We start from the raw sequence: 22241 nt of genomic DNA on the forward strand, positions 1-22241 counted from the left end.
GTAGAAGATTCTAGTCGACCAAGATAATAAGTTCCCGCAATCTCTGATTTTGATTAACATACACTTCATGAAGCCCTCATAATCCTTCATGACCAAAAACTCATATTTTCTAGTTGAAAGCTCTCAATGATTACTGTTTAACTTGGAACCATGAATATAATCATTATAAGTCACATAATCTCTCAGAATTCACTGCCTTTCAGTGGTTGAATCTCTACATCATCCAAGACTCCACCTTTCGTTAGATTTTCAATCCTTTGGATTCATCAAGAAGCCAGTACGTCAATTCTCGTGGATCATATTCACCGACTTTAAGACTATTTTATTAATCATTAAAAGTAATATGCTAATTCAATTTAATAAATTATAAAATAACCTTCAAACAAAACATCCACGTCAGTATTGTCATATTAATTTGGACAAAAATTAAAAAATTATTTTAAAAAAAAATGATATTTTTATATAAATAAAAAAATATTTTTTAAAAAATAAAATTCAATGAAATATAGGAAATGACGAGATGATAACCATGATTATAGGAAGTGAACTCAGATTTCTTGTATGACATGCTTGATGAATTTATCTAATTCAGAATGAGTTCAGTCCATCTCTAATTCCTGGATTCATCATTGAAATTATGGAAAAAAAAAAAAAACACTACATTCGATGATTCCGTGCTCATTTGTTTTTTGCCCTATTAAATTTGTCGGCGTTTTTAGAAAAAAGTTCCTTCGTATTAATATCAATTTCTGTCACATCCAATCCAAGCCACTCCGATCAGATCTGCTCTCTGTCCCAGTCTCCTAGACTTCGGTGCCTCGCGGTCGCTAGATCGGTCGATCTATTGGTCCTGAAGCGAAAAGCAGTTGCGATACATGGAAATCGCCGGAGGACTGAACGGTATGCTTCCTTATCTTCGCCTTTTCTATTTTCATGTTCTTCATAAAGCATGCCTGTTGAGACTGGATTGCTCATGTCATTTTGGTGGTCTCCCTATGCTATAAGCTACTAATTTGTTGGTCCTGGACTGGATCTTTATCCTTGTCAAGCTGATAAGTTGGCTAGTCGAAGTATTTAGCTTGTCCCTAACTTGTCACGGTTGGGAAAGCTGATTTCCCTAAAAAAAAGTAATTATTTGATTTGAATTAGAATTTCTCCAAAACTGCAGATAAGGATTTTAGTTTTTCCATCTCATAATAGCTTTAAAGAAAACCAGAAGGTTGTTGCTACATGGGAACATTACAGAAAGTTGAAAGGGAACTGAATGTGATGGGAACGTAGTCATTTTGAGAACGAGTATTCATGTGGTATTATTTGGATGATGAGTCATATGATATGCACAAGGCAAGAGGTAGCACCTTCTTCAAAGGTTTCAAAGGATGTGAGAAACAAGTTCAAACAGATTTACATGACATGAGAAAGGATGGTAGATTTTCTCAAGAAAATGCTAAGATTGCAAGTGTAGTAAAGATAAAATGAAGTGACCAAAAGAAATCAAACAAACAACAATTGGTCAAATTGTCAAAAAACAAACAAACAAGCAAACAACAAGCAAAAAAGAGACACAGGTACTCGAATTGTGAAGAAAAGAAACACTGTTACTCAAAATATTTGTAGATGCATCTCCGGTGATGCCTTGCCATTCAATTTAGTAAAGAACCCTTTATTTATATAAATACTGAAGTCTGCTGGAGAGCAAATAATATTTGAAACCTCAAGAGTGGCATATTTTAAGTAGATTTGATCATTGAAAATTTTCTAAGTATAGAGTTGAGTGGAGGAAGATAGGGTGCACTAATACATTTGGTGGATAGACTAATAGTAGGAGATGTTCTCTCACTAATTTCCTTGTTAATACGCCACATGACACACTATGTCTTAGCTCTATTAACACTTCATAGGCAATTAAAGATGTGAATAAAATATTTGAGTTACTTGATAGCATCATGGATAAAATAGGTGAAGAACATGTTATCCAAGTTGTGATGGATGGTGCATCTAACTACGTGGCAGCTAGATGATTATTAGGAGCAAAAAAGACAATTGTTTTGATCACCTTGTGTTGCCAACTGTTTAGATTTGCTAAGGGAGGAGAATAAAGCCTGCCATCTCTAGATTTTCTACAACATACTTGACACTGAAAACAATGCAGAGAAGAAAATTGCAATTAAACACTTGTTTGCTTTTGAATCTTGGGCTACATGTTCTTTTGTAAGTCGATTAAAAGGAAGAAAGTACAAGACGTACCATGTGATTCAATGAAGTTTTGTTTCAAATGTATGACCACTTGTGAAAGTGCTCCTTCTTGTGGATGGTGATGTGAAGCCAACTATGAGCTCCTATATTTATATAGCAATGGTAGAGCCAAGGAGCAAATTGCAAATAAATTCAATGACATTGAGGACTAATATGGATGCATTTGGGAGATTATTAACACAAGATGAGATTTACAGCTTCATAGATCTTTAGATCCAACAGTTTCTACTTTAATCCAAGGTATTAATTTCAATTGAATACTTTTTTTATAGTGTCATCATAAAATTTGCTACATAATATGTAAATATATATTATAAGGACATTTTTGGGTCAAAGACCAAACTAGCTTAGAAGCTTAGAGTAGGTTGTTTCCTTGTTAGTAGTTGAAGTTAATATGCAGGGGAAGTTAAGATAAGATGTAGGTTTCCTAATAGGGAATAGTTAGATGTGTTGCTGCTTGGGAGCAAACGTGGATGCCATCTCAGTGTTTTTTGTTTTTCTCCTCCTTAAAGACACATTGTAGGATAGAAGGCCCACTAGAAATTTGAAGAGGGTGGGAGCGTCTATGTATAGACTTAAGACTCCTCTCAGGATACCTCGACTTTGGACAATAGAGGCGACGAGCTTAAAAAACTTACTTGATGCATCAAACGAGACATCAAAAGTTGTTGGTATAACATCTCTTTGAAAAAAGCGATTAGCCCTCCCCTGGGTTCGATGCAGTGGTAATGTGTTTGGTGGATTCACAGAGTACCACAGTTCGAAATCAGCTGGGGCAAGGGAAGAATTTACTGTAAATTTTTGGTGCTGGAGGTCGGCTGTTGAGAGAATTGCCGTGAGCGCTTTTGGATTTATCTAGCGGGCGTACCAAGGGGAAGCCTGCTCACCTCAAGGACTAGTGTAAGGGACTGGATACCTGAATTAACCAAAAAAAAAAAGGAGACCAAGGTTCAAAAAACATTTTAAAACATGAGTCAACATCTTGAACAAGACAAATGGTTATCTATACACTTCCATGTAAGGATAAATGGTTGATGCCATAACATCGGCATGTGATGTAGTGCTTCGATGCCAGGAAATGAAGCCAGCGAGTCGATGTTTGAAGAAGTGTCAGGGATAGGATTCTTGTTTTCCACTGTCACAAAAGTGTGGAGAGTATTCAACCCAAAGGAAATATTGTCAGAGCATAAGGGTAACAAACAATGACCTTGCTAGGAGAAGAGGATGCATAGGGTTGAAGTGAATTGAGCCCTGCTGTCATAGAGGAAGAATGACAAAGAGGAGCACTGCATTGGTAGCTAGGCAAAAAGTCTCCACTTTAAAAAGTGATCGTGGACATGGAAATCAATGGAGCTCAGGATCCCACTCAAAGAGGAACACTACATTGGATTTCAGAGGGCTAGATGGATCTTAGGCTGATTTGTATTGTCTCAACTGAGTGATCTCCAAGAACTGTCCATCATCTTCAAAAATAGATAGATACCTAGGTGAATTCAACTCAAACTATACAATTGAGTTTGGAATTAAAGAGAACCAATGACCACAGTACCATTTTGAATGTGGCATTGCGAAGAAGACGAAGACAATCTGTCAAAACCTCACAGGATTTGTGGGAACATTACACCATCAAACAAGAGGGATGGATGGAGTAACCTTCCTGGAGTGTTGTGGGAGGCCATCCCATACAGTGTGACGAAGGAAACTAGAAAGCTCACTTCCAAGCAAAGGTGACCTAGTACATCCATGAAAAATGTATACACAAGCATCAACAAAAACCTTCAGTAGGAAGAAATGTGGCCTGACGAAATGGAGTTCGCTGTAATCATGCAAGTATTAGCTTAATGTCCCAAATTGAGGCAGTAAACATAGTTGACTGGCATACTGCAAGATTGAGCAATGTGTAGCCAACATAAACTATAGGTCCAAGTAGAGGCCTGTCAAGAATGATGATAGCTCAAGGTGCGTGGATGAGGAGCCCTCACAAGGTAAATCATGGATGACGAGCGATCAGTGTTTTCTAAGTAGGATAGACGTACTTCTTGCTCTCCACAATCTCCTCATTGGATACATCATTACATATGAAGATATTTCTTCCGATTAGACAAGTTGAGACCTGTGAGTACATGAAACAGGAGGTAAAAAAAATCCAGGGTCAATAAGGCCCAGCCTTTATAATGGCTACATTCCTTCCTCATAGTTGACACTCAAGTCCCGTCTCTAGTATCAGGTTCAAATCATGTTAACATAATGAACTCCTACAGCAAAACCATGGATCTGCCATTCCTAGGTCTCAATTCCCTCAAAGCAGCAGCAGCGGTTACCCCACCACCACAACAAAGAAGAAACTTCAGGACCAGATATTAGAATCCGTAGTAGCGGGATCCACCTCAAATCTGGAAAAAAAAAAAGTCAAAAGGCAGTAGCAGCACTAGGCAAGTTCAGATTCAGGATGGGGAGAGGAAGAAGGAAGCAGAGTGTGTTTGTTGCCTCCCCCATGGCTGCCCTTCCCATGACAAGGCACTGTTTAGTCACCACTTCCTAATCTTCCTATTGTCTTCCTTTGCTCCTTTTTCAAGGTCTTCACCACACTCATCTCTCTCATCCATGGCATTATTCCATTCTACAAGCCCTCTCATTTTGATTAGAGTTATCCTTCTTTCCCCCCAAAAGATTCTAGTGTGCAAAGAAATTTTTATTTTAACTTGCATATTGGGATTCAAATCTGAATATTCTTCCAAATATACCTGTCCACCTGAGTTAGCATGGCAGTAAACATCAACATGTTTTGTTTCTAACCTTGAAAGTTAATGCTCCAATATTAAGGGTCATTTGTTGCATTGAAGTTAGATTACTTAGTACATCAGTTAGTTTTCTATGCGGATGCAAATGGAATTGCAAAATCATGTCATCTTGCCAGAATATGTTAGGTGCTGAGAAATGATCAATCATGCCATACCTAGGAAAAGACGAGAGATGTTTTAAATTGGTTTTGGTTAATATGATTTTTGCTTAGCATATGACCTAAATATGTCAGTGTTTTATGAACTGCAGTTAGAGGCTAAAATGTGATAGTGCTCCTGGGGCATTATTGATTTCACTGAGATTTCTAGTTTATATGAGTAAGACACGGTTAGCATCCATATCAAGATTCAAAATTCATAGCAATGTTCAACATACACTGAGGTGCTCTAGAAATGTGTTTCCCTAGTTTGCCACTTTGCTCTAACAATGAATTTAGGGCACTAGAGAGACATTGATTATGCCATACAATCAAAACATCTAAAGGATATGCTACAACTTATAAGCAACAAATTTGTTTGAAAAATAAGTGGGTAATGATCAAAGAATATGGATAATTTATTTCCTGTTTCTCTAATTGACACAATCTGGGAGGACCTATGATACTCTTAACTTGCATGTGATCCAAGAAAGTTCTGTTGTTCAACTTTGAGGTTTCTTTGGCTTTGTTAATTTAAGGAAATTTTTTTCTCAATTTTCTATTGCCTTTGTTATTCAGTAAGCAATTTGAATATGGTGGTTGAAATTGCTATCATTTAACTTTGGTAACCAGATGGCACTGGAGAGATGAATGAAAGCAAAGTAGAGAAGAGTGCAGGCCAAGATATCAAAATCAAGGTCCTTTTCTTTGCCAGAGCTCGGGATCTTACAGGAGTATCTGAGACGAGCCTTGAAATGCCAGATGGTAGCACTGCTGGGGACTGTATGCGTAATCTCTTGGTCAAATTTCCAAGTCTTCAAGAAATCTACAATTCCATGGTTTTGGCAATCAACGAGGAGTATGCTGCAGAATCTACACTGTTGACAAGCAAAGATGAATTAGCAATCATTCCCCCAATCAGTGGTGGCTGAGTGAATTGGGGAATCAGCAGCCAATTTTATTTGTTCAAGTACCAACTTATTTTACCCCGTGGGTATTTATACTTTCTGAATATCATAACAATCTTCTGTACCTGCAATAAACTAATATTGCATTGTATATTGTGTTGTGTGTTTATCTTGCATATCATTTGAAGTTATTGGTTCATTTTACTTCCATGTCTTTCTATCTACAACCAATAACCATTTTGTAGAAGAGTGGAGTATAGGATTGTACAATAATAATAATAATCAAGTCTTATCTCATTAGATGATGTCGATTATATAGATCTTTTTATGCTATTAGATTATATCCTGTATTATATAATTATTTATATTTAAATAAATTTTATTTTGTATTATTATTGCTAATTAAGTAATAAAATAAGATAAAATTTATTTAAATATAAATAATGATATAGTAGAAGATAGAGCTCAATGGCGTAAAAGAATTCATATAGTCGATTTCATCTAGTGGGATAAGGCTTGATTGTTATTGTTGTATTATTATTGCTAATCAAGTTTTTTTTATCTTCCTTGTTTGATGTGTGTATTTATCATGATTTTACATCGCATAATCGGAGCATTTATTGTCATTTAAATACATGTCTGTATTATCTTAAACGTGTCACTTAAAGTTTTTTCTCAATAAATATAACTTCGACCTTCTCTCTAATGCTCTCATTTCTTATTTTGTTCATTTGCGTATGTTTGCATATTTACCTTAACATCCTCATTTCTACAATTCTCATCTTTTGATCACTTAAGTCATAACCTAACATTCAACATCATATAACATTACAAGTCTAACTGTCATTTTATAAAACTTCCTTTTAACTTTTAGAGGTACTTTACAATCATATAAAACACTTGACACTCTCTTCCATTTCAATATCCTGCTTATATTTTATGTAAGACATTTCTCTCAATTCTTTAATCAGTTTATAAAAACATTCCTACCTACTTAAAGTTTTTAGTTTCCAACAACACGTCATTTTCTATTTTAACAATTGTCTCATTATATCTAATATTGCTAAATTTAAATTTCATATATTCTGTCTTTACTCTATTAAACCTAAAATATTTCACTTCTAGTGTTACTCGTCAAGATTCTAGTTTAGCATTTACTCTTTTACATGTCTCATCTACAAAAATAATATTATCTACAAACAACATGTACCATGTTACTGTGCCTTGAATATGAGTGAGTTCATCCATGATTAATGTAAAAAGATAGACTTACATTTGATCTTTGATGTAACCCTGTTTTATTAAAAATGCTTTAGTTAATCCGTCTGAATTCTTCACTCTGGTCGTTACATCCTCATACATATCCTTAATTAGTTCAATATATGCTATGCTAATACCTATCTTTTCTAAAATTTTTCATATAATTTCTCTTTGAGACTTTATCATAAACTTTTTCTAAATCAATAAATATCATATATAGATCTTGCTTTTGCTCCCGATAATTTTAAATTAATTGCCTAAGAAAATGTATAACTTCTATTATTGACCTTCCAGGGATGACCTTCCAAGCATGAACCCAAATTGATTTTCGGTTACCGTGGTCTTCTTTCTTAATATTTTTTCTATTACTCTTTTTCAAATTCTTATAATATAACTCATTAGTTTAATACCCCTATAGTTTATACAATTTTATACTTTGCCCTTGTTCTTTGAAAAGAACTAGCGTACTTACCTTCCGTTGATTAGACATTTTTTTTATTTTCAATATCATGTTATATAATTTTGTAAGTTATTCAATACATTTTTCCCAAGGCACTTACCTCTATCGAAATATCATTGGTCTAACGGTTTTCCATTTTGCATTCTATTTAAATCTTGTTTTACTTCTAAAGTTTAAATTATACGATAAAAATATAATTTCTATACTAATCTGCTTAAATTATCTAAGTTAATTTGGTCACCAAAGTCTTATTAAAAAGTTGATAAAAATACATCTTCCATCTCTCTTTTATTTATCGATCATTTACTAGTACCATATTATATTTATTTTTAATACATCTTATTTGATAAGATATCATGTTTTCCTCTCTTTCATTTTAACTATTCTATAAATACCCTTTTCATTTTTTAATCCAATTTTTGATATAATCGTTCAAAAGTTTAATTTTTTACTTCATTCATTATTTTTTTAGCGTCTTTCTTAGTTATTGTATATTATTTTAAGTTTTTTCTCATTCTTACAAATATATAATTTTTTATAGACAGTTCATTTTTCCTTCACTTTCTCTTGTACTTTCTCATTCTACCATTAAGATTCCTTATTTGGTAGTGCATGCCCCTTTAATTCACCGAGTATATTATTGGCTACTATTTTCAACTTTGGAACAGAGAACTCCTTGACCCCTTGTTCTAGTCCTCTCCTAGTTCACTCCGCAATTAACACATCAAATCACAGCTAGAATCCGGTTGCAATAGGCAGCGATCTATCCTAGGTTTACCTTCCCACCTAGGTTGTAGTTTGGGACAGGGTCGGCGGTCGGAGACTGCCGGCGATGGGCAAACTGTCGGGCGCTGAGCAAAGGGAGTGACCTGTCCTCCGTCAGCAGCCTTCGGTCGTTGGCCCCGACCCAAACTATAACCTGAGTACGAAGGTGAACCGAGGATAGATCACAGCCTATTGCAGCCAGATTCCAGTCGTGATTCGATGTGCCAATTGCAGAGTGGACTAGGAGGGGACCAGGACAAGGGGTCCAGGAGATCCCTTCTGTCAACTTTGATATCATTTTAGCTAATGTCATTTTTGTAAGTATTCAAAGATAGTTTTGATATGATCAACTGAGTTAAGTTACACTCTATATTTGATGTATTGTGTCTGAGTGTGTAAGGACTTAAGACCTAGCAGATATCACAACCAATTGTCGCCGGATTCCAACCACGATCCAATGTGTCAATTGCGGAGTGGACCAGGACAAGGGGTCCAAGAGATCCCTTCTGTCAACTTTGATATCATTTTATCTTATGTAATTTTTGTAAGTATTCCAAGATAGTTTTGATGTGATCAACTGAGTCAAGTTATACTCTATATTTGATATCTTGTGTCTGAGTATGCAGGGACTTAGGAACACAAGAAGTCAACCGGAAGACGCAATGAGCAAGAAAGATAACACGGGAAGCGAGTCGATGGATTCGGTACATCCGAGGGATGAGGAGCTACGGAAGAGTACACCGGTGGAGTGAGAAGGGCACGTGCGACGCTTCCTCAGGGAAGAAATTTGCATGAGGGGAAGGCCAATCTAGTAACCTTCTCTCTAGCAACTTATCAGTAGAGCTGTCAATTTAAATTGGTCCACCCCGTTAAACAATTTAAGCAGATTGAGTTAGAATTTTATCAAATCCAAGCTCATCATGGGCTGACATGCCTAGGCCCGCGACCCATACGGACCGGCCTGCGATGGACTTGAGTTGGCTTATGGGTTGAGAAACACATGTAAGTCAAGTTTTATGTTAATTTATTATCTTTCTTTATTATAATTTTAAAATAAAAATAGTATGTTTCATCAAACATAAGTATTCGTTTATGTATATTTACATTTAAAATATATATTTTTAAAATGCATTTGATTGATAAAACCTTTCTGAATTAAAACGTTGAAAATATGAAAAAAAAAAATTAAATTTTTTTATTAGGCTTGTGGGATGACCTGTCTAACACACAACCCGCCTTGAATTGGGTTGGGTTGGGGATTCTCCAATCCGCCAACATGACGGGTCGGCCAGCCCCGCCCCACCCCGTCATGGATTAACCCATCTGACAACTCTACTTATCAATAAAATTATTAAAACATATCTATAAACTATCAGAAGAAATAAAATTTAAATGAAAAATACTCATTACGAAGATGTTCTTGAATTCACAAAATAATTCCTAAAACAAAAGAAACTAGTTATTGTAGTCTTGAACTAACTAGTCAACAAGACCAAATATTAGTGCAACAGAATAATGCTATACTATTTTACACTATTGTCTTATGATCCTAGAAAAGCAATTAGTAACAATAGAAAGACGTCTTTATAAAAATACTCAGACAATTTTAGATCCCTTGGGAAATCTAAATAAAGATCTTTATAAACTTTTTCTTAGAAAAATAGTCCCAAGACAATTTCCTAGTACTTATAAGTTTCTAACCTATACCAAAGAACAAGCTAATAAATCCACCAATGAATCCATACACGAGAACTCAAACTAAACCTTTTGAAGGAACATCACACACATTACGAGGACAACTAGAAAGAACCCTTTGGAATACTTCTCTCACCAAAAAACAAAATACTTTAACTACTTATCAATTAGACAAACTCATCGATATTGAACAAACTCTAGTGACATTTTCTAATGAATAATCAAATTCACTTAATCAAGGTGTTTATATAATCAAAGACTTTTATCCTTTTCAATAGTACTACATAGATATCACAAAACACAGTCTCTTCATCTATCTGATGGAGAAGAAGAAAGATTCACTCTCATGACTATAGAATTAGCAAGAACATTCTTACAACACAAACATAATTATATCCATTTAGGATTAATTGTATTTGACCTTTGTAGACTCACAAGAAAAAGTATAAGAAAAAGTATAGGCAGCACCGTCTTAAAAGAGGCTCAAAGATTTTTTTCCCGACTCCTTAATCGAAAGCCATTCGCCTTACGACAGGCTCAAAGACTCCTAGCCCCGTGCTAGCGATTCACCTTACGATAAGCCCAAAGATTCTATCCCCGACTTCTCAGTCGAAAGTCATTCGTCCTAGAACAAGCTTGGTGACTCTTTCAACCATCTTGCCACAATACAATAGTCTAGTTAGTTTGACTCACGTCTCCTTCAACTAAACTGAAGGAGGAGATTTGTGATGTGGGGAGTAAGGAAATGAGTCACAAGGGGTATTTTTGGCTTTTCCCTCTACTATCCCTATTTCCCCAAGCGAACTTTCCCATTTCTTGGGGCTCAAGACAAAACCCTCGATCTCCTGCATTACTCTTCTTCCCTGCTACCTCCATCCAACACCACCTCTGCCCGGCACCGTCAGCCACGTCCCTTCTCTCATCCCGTGTCACCTCCGATGTCGATCCGATCTTCGATCCTCACTGCCATCCTCCTCTGATGTCGATCCGGTGTTGTCGTCCTCCTTTGATGTTAATCTGGCCTCCAATCCTCATCGTCGTCCTCCTCCGATGTCAATCTGTCCTCCGATCCTTGCCGTTGTCCTCCTCTGACGCTGATCCGGCCTCCAATCCCTGCTGTGCTCTGCCACCATCGTCGATCTGACCTCCAAGTAGCCCTCGCTACCACTCACCCCCGTTGTGCTCCATTTGTACCACCCGATCCAGCTCATCTCCATTCGGCCCCACCAATCGAGCACACAGCTCATCTCCGATCAGCTCTGCCGGTCGACGCTCTGGATCACCTCCACTCTGACTCGACGTAGAGTGTTATGGATTAGCTAACACACACTAACAATTATGTTTCTACTATCATTACTTTGTTGGAATACAAACAATCTGTTGCCGGAGATTTTAAGGAGACTTAGTTGAATTTAAAAATTACACAGAATTTAGATTCAACTTACAGTTGAGCTGACCTGAGCAAATGATCTCAGGCTGTCAGCAAGGATTGGTTTTTATCCAACTGTCAACCTCAAAGTGACTAAGTGAGCAGAGCGTCCGAGCATAGAGGCCGGTCGGACGAGGCAGACAAGCCTAAGAGGAGAGGTCAGTCGAACGAGGCAAACAGGCCAAGCAAGAGAGGCCGGTCGGGTCGAGCAGACAGACCGAGTGGCAGACAGGTCGGGTTGTCACAGAGGTCGGTCGGGTCGAGCAGACAGACCGGTCGAAGCAGACAGGTCGAGCTTCAGAGAGGTCGGCCGGATTGAGCAGACAGGCCGAGTGAAGCAGACGGGTCGGGTTGTCAAAGAGACTGGCCGATAGGGCGAGCTAACAGGTCGGGTGAAGATCCTGAGCGGGCAGAGAAGTCTGTCGGTCTGACAAAGAGACCGACCGGGCGAGCTGACCGAGGCTCGCGAGTCGCAGTTTCCTTGAAACAGATTCGCCCACCTCTGGCTGTGCTTCAAGGCCTACAAGGGTCGTCTATTTCCCAAGATACAACGGCCGACCGTGAATCCGACCAAGCACTGATGGTCACGACGAGCTGAGTATGCACGACAGAGGAGGAGGAAGAAAAATGGAGAGCCTTTGCTTTGCTTGCTGTGTGTTCTCTGTCTATGATCGGAGCCTCCTTATATAGGAGTCGTTTCACTCATTATTACTCGGTCAGTTTTATTCTGCATCCGTTTCACAGCAGCAAAAGATTAGAGGTCGCGCACGCACAAGAGTCAACTTGGTTCAATGCAATTCGGGCTCTGGATTTGCACCCCCCCTGCACACCCACGCGTGAGAGAGAGACTCTCCCCATGCATTTGTTCGCATCTTCAATGTATGTGAATCAATATAAACCAATAAAAATACCTTGAAACTTCTAATATGGGACTAAAGTCTCATTCACAATAAAACTTCTAATGTCGGGCTGTCAGAGAAGTCGACTAGGTTGAGCAGACAGATAGGTCGACAGACAGGTTGGTCGAAGCAGACAAGTCGGGTTGTCAGAGAGGTCGGCCGGGTCGAGCAGACAGACCGAGTGAAACAAATAGGTCAGGTTGTCAAAGAGACTGGCCGACCAAGCGAGCTGACAGGCCGGGCGAAGATCCCAAGTGGGTAGAGAAGTCTGTCGGTCTGACAAAGAGACCGACCGGGAGAAGTGGGGGAGCTGACCGAGGCTTGCGAGTCACAGTTTCCTTGAAACAGATTTGCCCACCTCCGGCTGTGCTTCGAGGCTTACAAGGGTCATCTGTTTCCCAAGATACAACGGTCGACCATGAATCCAACCAAACACTGGTGGTCACGACGAACTGAGTGGTACCCGAATGCTACCACGGGCACTCCGTCAAGCGGAAATGCACGACGGAGGAGGAGGAAGAAAAATGGAGAGCCTTTGCTTTACTTGCTGTGTGTTCTCTGCCTATGATCGGAGCCTCTTTATATAGGAGCTCGGATCAATGGCCAAAGTTAATTATCTTAATGGTCATTATTAGCCGAGCAATGAAACAGCCACCGTTTTACTCATTATTACTCGACCAATTTTATTTTGCATTAATCTTGAATTTAATGCATCTGTTTCACATTAGCAAAAGATCTACGTGGCAAAATGTTGGTTTTTCCACTCGAGCAAGTTTTGCCCCGACCAGTCCAGCGTTCGTGTGTGCAAGTCGTACTCACACACAAGTCAACTCGGTTCAGTGCAATCCGTGCCCTGGATTTGCACCCCACCCCACCCCCCTTCACCCGCGCATGAGAGAGAGCCTCTCCCCATGCATTTGTTCATATCCTCAATGTATGTGAATCAATATAAACCAACAAAAATGCCTTGAAACTTCCAATGTGAAACTAAAGTCTCATTCACAATGGAGGCTCTTTCCTCTTCCATTTCTTCTCCATTCACTTATTCAACAATCCCCCACATGAATGGAGATAGGGTAAGTGATAGCATTCAGCAGTTGAGTCAAGTATAGGATATGTAGGTTTTACCCTTTGAACCTTCCCTTGTGAAGATTTGGTTGCTTACTGGCTGATAGTAGATACGATGTCCTTGAACTATACTGTCTTCTGTGTAAGCAGTGACAAATCTCACCCAAGACTCTCCCTGATAGAACTCAGTTCTCATGAGTGTGTTCGTTCTTGGCCATGAACACGCCTGGTTCTGTGAGAAACTCTAAGAATTATGCCTCCAATTCTCTTCGAAGCGGCCTCACTTCTTTCTCACATAGGTGATCTCTCAAGAGTTGTCATATACTCTTCTTGATCATTAAAAGCTCATCGGCTTACCCTGGTCTAATCACTATTTTATTGGGTTATTCCCCACAGTGTGTCTAGTCAGTGCAGATTAGTTGTCCCTTTGAACCTAGTTCTTGGGATCTCCAGTCAGCATAGGTTGGGTGTTCTCTGCACTGATCGCTGACAACGGCATTAAACCCATTCCTCTTGATAACCTTGTAACTAACTCTTGATTTAACCCTTTGGTTAGTAGATCTGCTAGGTTATCTTTTGACTTCACATAGTCAACAGTGATAACTCTAGTTGAGAGTAGTTGTCTAATGATATTATGTCTATGATGTATATGTCTAGACTTACCATTATAAAGATAGTTGCACCTGGTAGAGTGAAGACATACCCACTCGCAGACTTAGAGTCTTTTATATCAGATATCTAACTTGCATCATTATATCCTTCGATCACAGCAGGATATCTTGTATAGTACAGTCTATATTCACAAGTATACCTCAAGTACCTCAGTACTCTTGTTATCCCTTTCCCGTGCTCAATACCGAGATTACTCGTGTATCTACTCAGTTTGCTTACTGCGTAGGCCAAGTCTGATCGTGTACAACTCATCAAGTACATCAAACTTCCAATCACTTAAGAGTATTCTATCTGTAAGATACTTTCACCTTAATTTTTCAATAGATGCTGACTCATATTTATCGGTGTTCGTGCCAACGCAGTATCACCCTTGGTGAATTTCTCAAAAATCTTGTCCACGTAATGGGACTGACTAAGAACAAGTCCTTCTGCCGTTCTAAAAATTTTAATTCCTAGAATCACATCAGCTAGGCCCATGTCTTTCATGTCAAATCTTGAGTTTAACATATCTTTATTGGATTTGATTATCTTATCATTACTCCCAATGATAAGTATGTCATCTACATAGAGGTACAAGATGACATAGTCACTCTCTGTGGCTCTCATGTAGACACATTTATCATATTAATTAATCTTGAATCCACATTCCTTCATGACATTATCAAATTTCTCATGTCACTGCTTTGGTACTTGTTTCAAGCCATATAATGACTTCACCAATCTACAGATCTTGTTTTTCTATCCTGACACAGAAAATCCCTCAGGTTGATCCATGTAGATTTCCTCTTCTAAATTCCCGTTTAGAAAGGTTATCTTTACATTCATTTGATGTATTTTGAGATTCCATAAAGCAACAATCACTAGCAATACTCTAATGGAAGTTATTCTCGACACCAGAGAGTATGTATGGAAGTAATCAAGGCCTTCTCGTTGTCGGTATCCTTTGATTACCAATCTGGCCTTGTATTTATCGATTGTGTCATCTGATTTCATTTTCTTCTTGAAGATTCACTTGCAACCTAGTAGTTTACTTCCCGGAGGAAGATCCACGAGTTCCCATGTGTAATTTTGCAAGATAGATTCTACCTCAGATGCAATTGCCTCTCTCCAGTGAGATCCATCAGACGAACTTACTACTTTTGAGTAACTACGGGGCTCACTTTCCAGCAAGTGATAAAATCCGATCCGTAGGATTTTTCTACCCGAGCACTTCTACTCCGTCTAAGCTCAACCTCAACTGGTTCAACATCCTCTTCTTCGCCTTGTGTTTCATATGCCCGTTTTGAGGAGCTAGCATCCTCTCGAGTCTTATACGGAAATACATGCTCGAAGAACGAGACATTTCTCGATTCGATTATCGAGTTCTTGTGTATCTCCGGTATGTGTGACTCATACACACAAAATCGATAAGCACTACTGTTATGTGCATATCCAATAAATATGCAATCAGCAATCGTTGGTCCTATCTTAATTCTTTTTGGATCAGACACCAACACTTTGACAAGACACCCTCACATTCGTAAATATTTGTAGGACGGTTGTCTTCCATTCCATAACTCATAAGGGCTCTTATCTATTTTCTTCCAGCACACCTTATTTAAAAGGTAATTAGCTGTTAACACAGCTTCCTCCACATGGAATCTGACAATCCAGAGCTCAATAGAAGAGCATTCATCATCTCCTTTAGAGTTTGATTCTTTCGCTCAACAACTTCATTTTGATAAGGAGTATAAGGAGCTGTTGTTTCATGTCTGATTCCATGTTCAGCATACAACTCAGCGAACAGTGACACATATTCACTGCCTCGGTCACTTCAAATCACCTTAATCTTTCTATTAAGCTGGTTTTCAAGCTCATTCTTATAGAGAGCAAATTTCATTATAGCTTCATCCTTACTTTTGAGAAGATACACATAATAGTATTTTGTGTTATCATCAACAAAAGTGATGAAGTATTTATTACCACCACGTGTTGGCGTACCTTTTAGGTCGCACACATCAGTGTGGATTAAGTCAAATGGTTCATTACTTCTTTCAATATGTTGAAAGGATGACCTTGTCATTTTCGCTTCAACACAAATCTCACACTTGTGTTTTGGGTCAAGGTGGAATATAGGTATGCTTTGCATGTTTATTAATCTATGCAACATATCGTAATTAACATATCCTAGTCTACCATGCCACAAACACGAAGACTCAAGCATATAAGTAGAAAAGCTTTCATTTTTATTTATCTTGGCCCTAATGGCCATTACATTGAGCTTAAATAGCCCATCAGATACATAACCCCTTCCTACAAACATTCCATTCTTTGACAATACAACTCTGTCCGACTCAAAAACAATGCAAAAGTCATGCTTGCTTAACTGTGATCTGAATACTAGATTCTTTCGAATCTCTGGAACATACAGCACATTGTTCAAAGTGAGATCCTTGCCCGAGGTCATCTTCAGCACCACCTTTCCTTGGCCCATGATGTCCGAGGTTGTCGAGTTCCCCATGAACAGTTTGTCTCCAGTGACTTCTTCGAAATTGTGGAGCAGCTTCTTATTGCAGCACACATGTCTGGTCGCTCCAGTATTGATCCACCATTATCGCGGGTTTGAACCAATCAGGTTTAACTCAGATACCACAACACAAAGGTCGTCCATTTCTGGTCCCTTGTTCAGGTTGGCCTCTTGCTTTTTCTACGATTTTCTGCACTCCGAAGATTTGTGACCCACTTTGTCACAGTTGAAGCACTTCCCAGAGAACTTATTCTTGTTGATGCCTCCTCTGGGTCCCATCTTGGAAGATTTGGGGTTCTTCCGTTTCGAGCTTTGACCATGCTCGATGACATTGGCTTTCACAGTAGCCTAAGAGAACAGGTTTCTCTCCGAACTCTTGTTGTCTTCTTCGATGCGAAGCTGAACAATGAGTTCTTCCACATTCATCTCCTTCCGCTTGTGCTTCAGGTAGTTCTTGAAGTCCTTCCAGCCGGGAGGTAGCTTTTCAATGATAGCAGCCACCTGGAAGGTTTCACTCAGAACCATCCCTTCTGAGTGGATCTCGTACAAGATCACCTGAAGCTCCTGGACTTTACTGATCACCATCTTGGAGTCAACCATCTTGTAGTCCAGGAATCGGTCCATGATGAACTTCTTTGCCCCTGCATCCTCCGTCTTGTATTTCTTATCCAGGGACTCCCACAGCTCCTTAGTCGTTCTCTTCATGCTATACACAGCGTACAGCGAGTCGGCAAGACAGTTGAGGATATAGTTTCGGCAAAGAAACTTAGAATGAGTCCATGCCTCCACTGTACTGATGGTTTGCGCATCAGCATCCTCAGCACTCTTGGGAGGGTCCTCGGTCAAGAACCGAGCCAGATTGAGCGTGGTCAGGTAGAAGAGCATCTTCTGCTGCCACCTCTTGAAGTTCAGTCCACTAAACTTCTCGAGCTTTTCCCCATGACTGATTGACATAGTTCCGATCTAGGCGGAGGGGGTCTGCACGTGTTGAGTCTGTTGCACCTCAACATTTCATTTCGTGGTCATCTCAACAGAAGCGACTATTTCAAATTCAAATTCAGCTCAACATTTTTTGTTACTATGATAGAAAGGATGGGATAACTTTGAGTCTTTTACAATCACCATTATAAAATATCAAATTCAGCTCGCTATCTATTCACTAAAATCTAAAGAAGTCATTAAGTAATCCTATGATTCTATCTGAAACTTGAGGATCCTCGTGATGTTTCATCCATTCTATTAATAAAAGTTATATTTTTATAAGTTCTAAATTATTAGTAATGCTATTATTATGTATTTCAAATACATTTCTTTTAATCTATATTTTAAAGTATCATAATATATATTTAACATTTCACGCAAAACATCGAATTTAAGTCTGATATTTAAAATAAATATTAGAAATATGATAAAAAAAATCTCATTTTTCCTTCATTCCCAACATTGTGGGAAGATAAAAATTCATTTATAATATATTTATTTAAAATTAAAACTATGTTACAAAAATTATTACAGCTAAATGAAAAGTAAGATAATAAACACGATATAATTATTTAGTTGCATCATAAATACTTTTACATTTTCATAAATACTACTATATATATTCCATTAATATGAAAATAAATATACATTGATAATATTAATATTTTATGTAAAAAATAAATGTAATAATTTTGTATATTGAAATAAATTTTCTAATAATTTATATGATGAATTTCAACATATTGGTGAAAATTGTTTATGTCTCCTGTTAATTTTATAAAATTTATCCTATTGTTTCAATATATTAGATGTAATAAAAAAGAAATAATAATTTTAATTAATTTAATTTGATTTTTTAAAAGTTTTAATTCGTATCAATATGACATATAGATCAATAATAAAACATGATGAAAGTGATGAAACATCATTTGTAATTCGATGAGAAGTTTGAAATGATAATAATGATGTTGATAGTAGTACAACTACTAGTGGAGGTGATGACAATAGCAATACATCTAATGGTTGTAAAACTTATATTTCCTCTACTCTAGCACAAAATCTTGAACATGCGAGCAAAGTGGCACACATGCAACTCAAGGTGATTATGATGCTTATATTAAGAATTAATATCAAACAAAACCAACTCATAATTATCGAAATATGTGAAAGAGTTTAGTTAAAAATAATTCTAATCAAAATTTATCATGACGTTCTTATCATAGCTCTGATGCATGATTTATTATATGATGATTCATCATATTAGATCTTAGGGACATATGTTTATTTATCTTGTGCTTATACTAATTCTAATTCTACTCGTGTTAATCCAAGTTTAACTCTAGTGGTAAATCAAGATATATTGATGAACATATGAAAAAATCAATATCATATATTTTGGGATATATCTTGAGATAATTATTTAATTTGGGTGTTGAAAATTAACTATAGTAGTTGATCTTACAAGGATGTTGTAAGAGTTAATGTTTCCATCCATAAAGGTGACATGCAATGTACTAAATTTATAATAATTACTTGTACAAATTTTAATTTAAATAAATGATGTATTAATTTTTTTTTGAAAGATAAATATATTTATTTACATTTATATAACAATCTAAGTTGGAAACTTGTAGACAACCAATATAAAATCAAGTATACTAAAGAAATTATTTTTAAAAAAAATATATAGAATAAACACATTCATCTAAGAATTTTTATATATCTATACATAACATACACATTATATCAATAAGTTAAAACTATCATAATATAATCCTTTACTTATACAAAACTCTACATTCTTTAATTAGATTGGCACTTTCAAATATTTTTAAAAAATATAAAAAATATATTAAATTATAAAAAAATTATGGGAATTTAAATTTACTTTACATCTATACAAATGTAATATAAATAATATCAATAATTATCAAACAAACATGCGATAGGTTAGTTGGACAATCTTGTCAAAGATAGAAGAGTAGTCCAAATTAAAATTATAAATTAAGTCAGACCTATTTATTTAGTTCACCTGAGCGAATAATTTCAAGATGTCAAGTAGGGAAGGAAGAGCAAACTAAGCTACCTTCTATGTCAGAGTCCTCTCGATTGGAGAATCCTAACTTTAGACTCCCGAGTGCAAAAAAGAAAATGCTGGGATCATTTATTTATATCATCAGTGCATTTACAATAATATAAATTAACTATAGTACCTTGAAACTCATACTCAAGGAGTCTCCTTTCCCACCCTTTTTCATTCACATTTCTGATCAGGTTGAAGCAAAGACCAATTTTCATGGCATGTAGACTCAATAGCTCTATTATAAAACTTATTAAGACTATTTTATTATTTTCAATAACAATAAAAAATATAATTTTTGAAATTATATTTTTGTTATAGTTGCTATAAAAATTGAATAGACATCAAATATGTATTTTACAAGAACCTAACTGATTATAAAATCAATAATAAACATTTATATCAATCAAATAATAACAAAAATAATTTTTTAAATTATATACAGTAGATTATTTTTAAAAAATACCAAAATAGTATTGTCCTGGTTCGAAATCAACATTTTTTTTTCTGGTTGCAAAACATGAACTATAACTGTTTAGAAGAACATCTACTTGAATTTTTATTATTTGGGAAGATCATCGACTTCAATTTTGTTATCCAATCCTGCAAGAAAATAACCTTGACTGGGCTTGGTTTTTCTATATTTTTTTTATAATAATCGAGATGTTCAGTTCTGAAAATAGACGGTTTCTTTCTTGATTCATCTATAGAATAAATTTATAGAATAATTTATTGACACATGGAGGCCATCTTACTCTGCTCCTAAAGAGGAGTTCAATTCCTCTGACTCCTATCATCTTGTTCATTGGACGGACCAGATTATATCTCAAAGATGTCTTGTACATCACGAGGATATTGCACACATCTTAAGGATACTATGATGTCTTAAGATGTAATCTGATCCGTCCGATCGGCAGGAGACATGGGAATAAAAAAATTTGAGAACTGAAGATTTGAACTGCCTAAAGAGGTCCTTTATAGAATAATTTATAGAACAATTAGATTTTGAATACATTTTTGTCTTACTTTGCACTTCCACAACAGGACCCCACTAAAGAGGTCCTTTCTCCACAAGCTTCTCTTCATTCTCATGGAGGTTAGAAAGCTCACCTTTCCCTTGCAATGGAGGCAGCATTTTACAGCTACAACAATGAAGTAGAAGCAAAGCAATCAAGCACATCATCATCATTATCATCGTCATTCTTGTAAGAACCTTCTTGTATATCTACCTCATTCGTGCACTGCCTTCCTACAACTGTCCTCATTCCATGGCAGACACAATGGAAGTCCATGGCCATGCATCCTCTCTTCCAAAGGTGCAAGGAGAGGTGGAGACCGTTCGCCCCTTCCAATCAGTTAAGGAGGCCATTGCCGTCTTCGGCGAACAACAACAACAACACTTTCTCACTGGCAGTGCTTCTTCTCAGAAGGCCAACAACACTAGGCCCAAAGTGAACTCCATTCTCAGGCCAATTCAATCAAAGCCAATCCACTCCAGTGTTTCCTCCTCCCCGAATTCCTGCCCTTCTTCTTCGGAGACGACTGCCTTCGGCTTTCTGCGAAAATTGGAGGCCGAAGTCGAGGAGATAAAGCGGGAGCTGATTCATATGAAGGAGAGGGAGTCTGAAACAAGCAAAGCAATTGCCACTCTCAGTTGCCAACTACAAAACAGAAGCTCCAAATTAGAAGCAACAGAGAGTTCTCTGTCAGTAGACCAGTGGCAAGAGATTAGAGCAGCAAATTTAGAAGAAAGGTTCGAGTATTTACCGAGTTTGCGCGAAGCATTAAGCATCGCCGAGATGGAAGACCAATTTGGTAGGAGGAGACGGATTAAGGTGCAGAAGAAGAAGAAGAAGAAGCCCATTGTGCCACTGGTAAGTGAAATCTTCCACAGGAAGAAAAGAGACGCCAATGGAGATCTCACCAGCTCTTTCTACAGTACTCGTTCCTCCATTTACAGCTTCACTTAGTGTTTGCTCTACATCGATTTTGTTGGTTTATGCAAACTTCTGGTTTGGATCATCTCTTGTTCTTTCTATTTGATGAATAAATTTTTCTTCTCTTTTTTTTTTTTTACAAGATTTGGAAGATACAAATCCCTGAAAAAATACTTTGGACTGTTATATTCAGGTTTGTTTTTGGTATCACCCTATGTAGAGCGACACAAAGATGGCATGGACAACAAAGAGATTATTGGTTTCTCATTATACTTAGTGATAATCATGATGTTTTAATATTTAATTAACTAGTTTAAAGTAGTAATAATGATTCGGTAAGAATTAAAAGAATGCCCCTTTATATAAAATCATCAAAGGGGTATACTT

The 22241-nt window shown here is 37.1% G+C and overlaps 2 protein-coding genes across 2 annotated transcripts; both read left to right on the forward strand.

Moving 5' to 3' along the window:
* Positions 1–537: 537 nt before the first annotated feature.
* Positions 538–6306, forward strand: LOC122008571 (molybdopterin synthase sulfur carrier subunit-like). Its single transcript, XM_042564338.1, has 2 exons — positions 538–900; positions 5828–6306. Exons 1-2 carry the CDS (start codon positions 876–878, stop codon positions 6124–6126), a joined length of 324 nt encoding a protein of 107 aa, XP_042420272.1. The 5' UTR covers positions 538–875; the 3' UTR covers positions 6127–6306.
* A 14879-nt stretch (positions 6307–21185) lies between these two features.
* Positions 21186–21887, forward strand: LOC122010711. Its single transcript, XM_042567206.1, has one exon. The coding sequence runs from the start codon at positions 21186–21188 to the stop codon at positions 21885–21887; it is 702 nt and encodes a 233-aa protein (XP_042423140.1).
* The last annotated feature ends 354 nt before the right edge of the window (positions 21888–22241 follow it).

The sequence above is a fragment of the Zingiber officinale genome, chromosome 8A (assembly GCF_018446385.1).
Source record: "Zingiber officinale cultivar Zhangliang chromosome 8A, Zo_v1.1, whole genome shotgun sequence".
Lineage (NCBI taxonomy): Eukaryota > Viridiplantae > Streptophyta > Magnoliopsida > Zingiberales > Zingiberaceae > Zingiber > Zingiber officinale.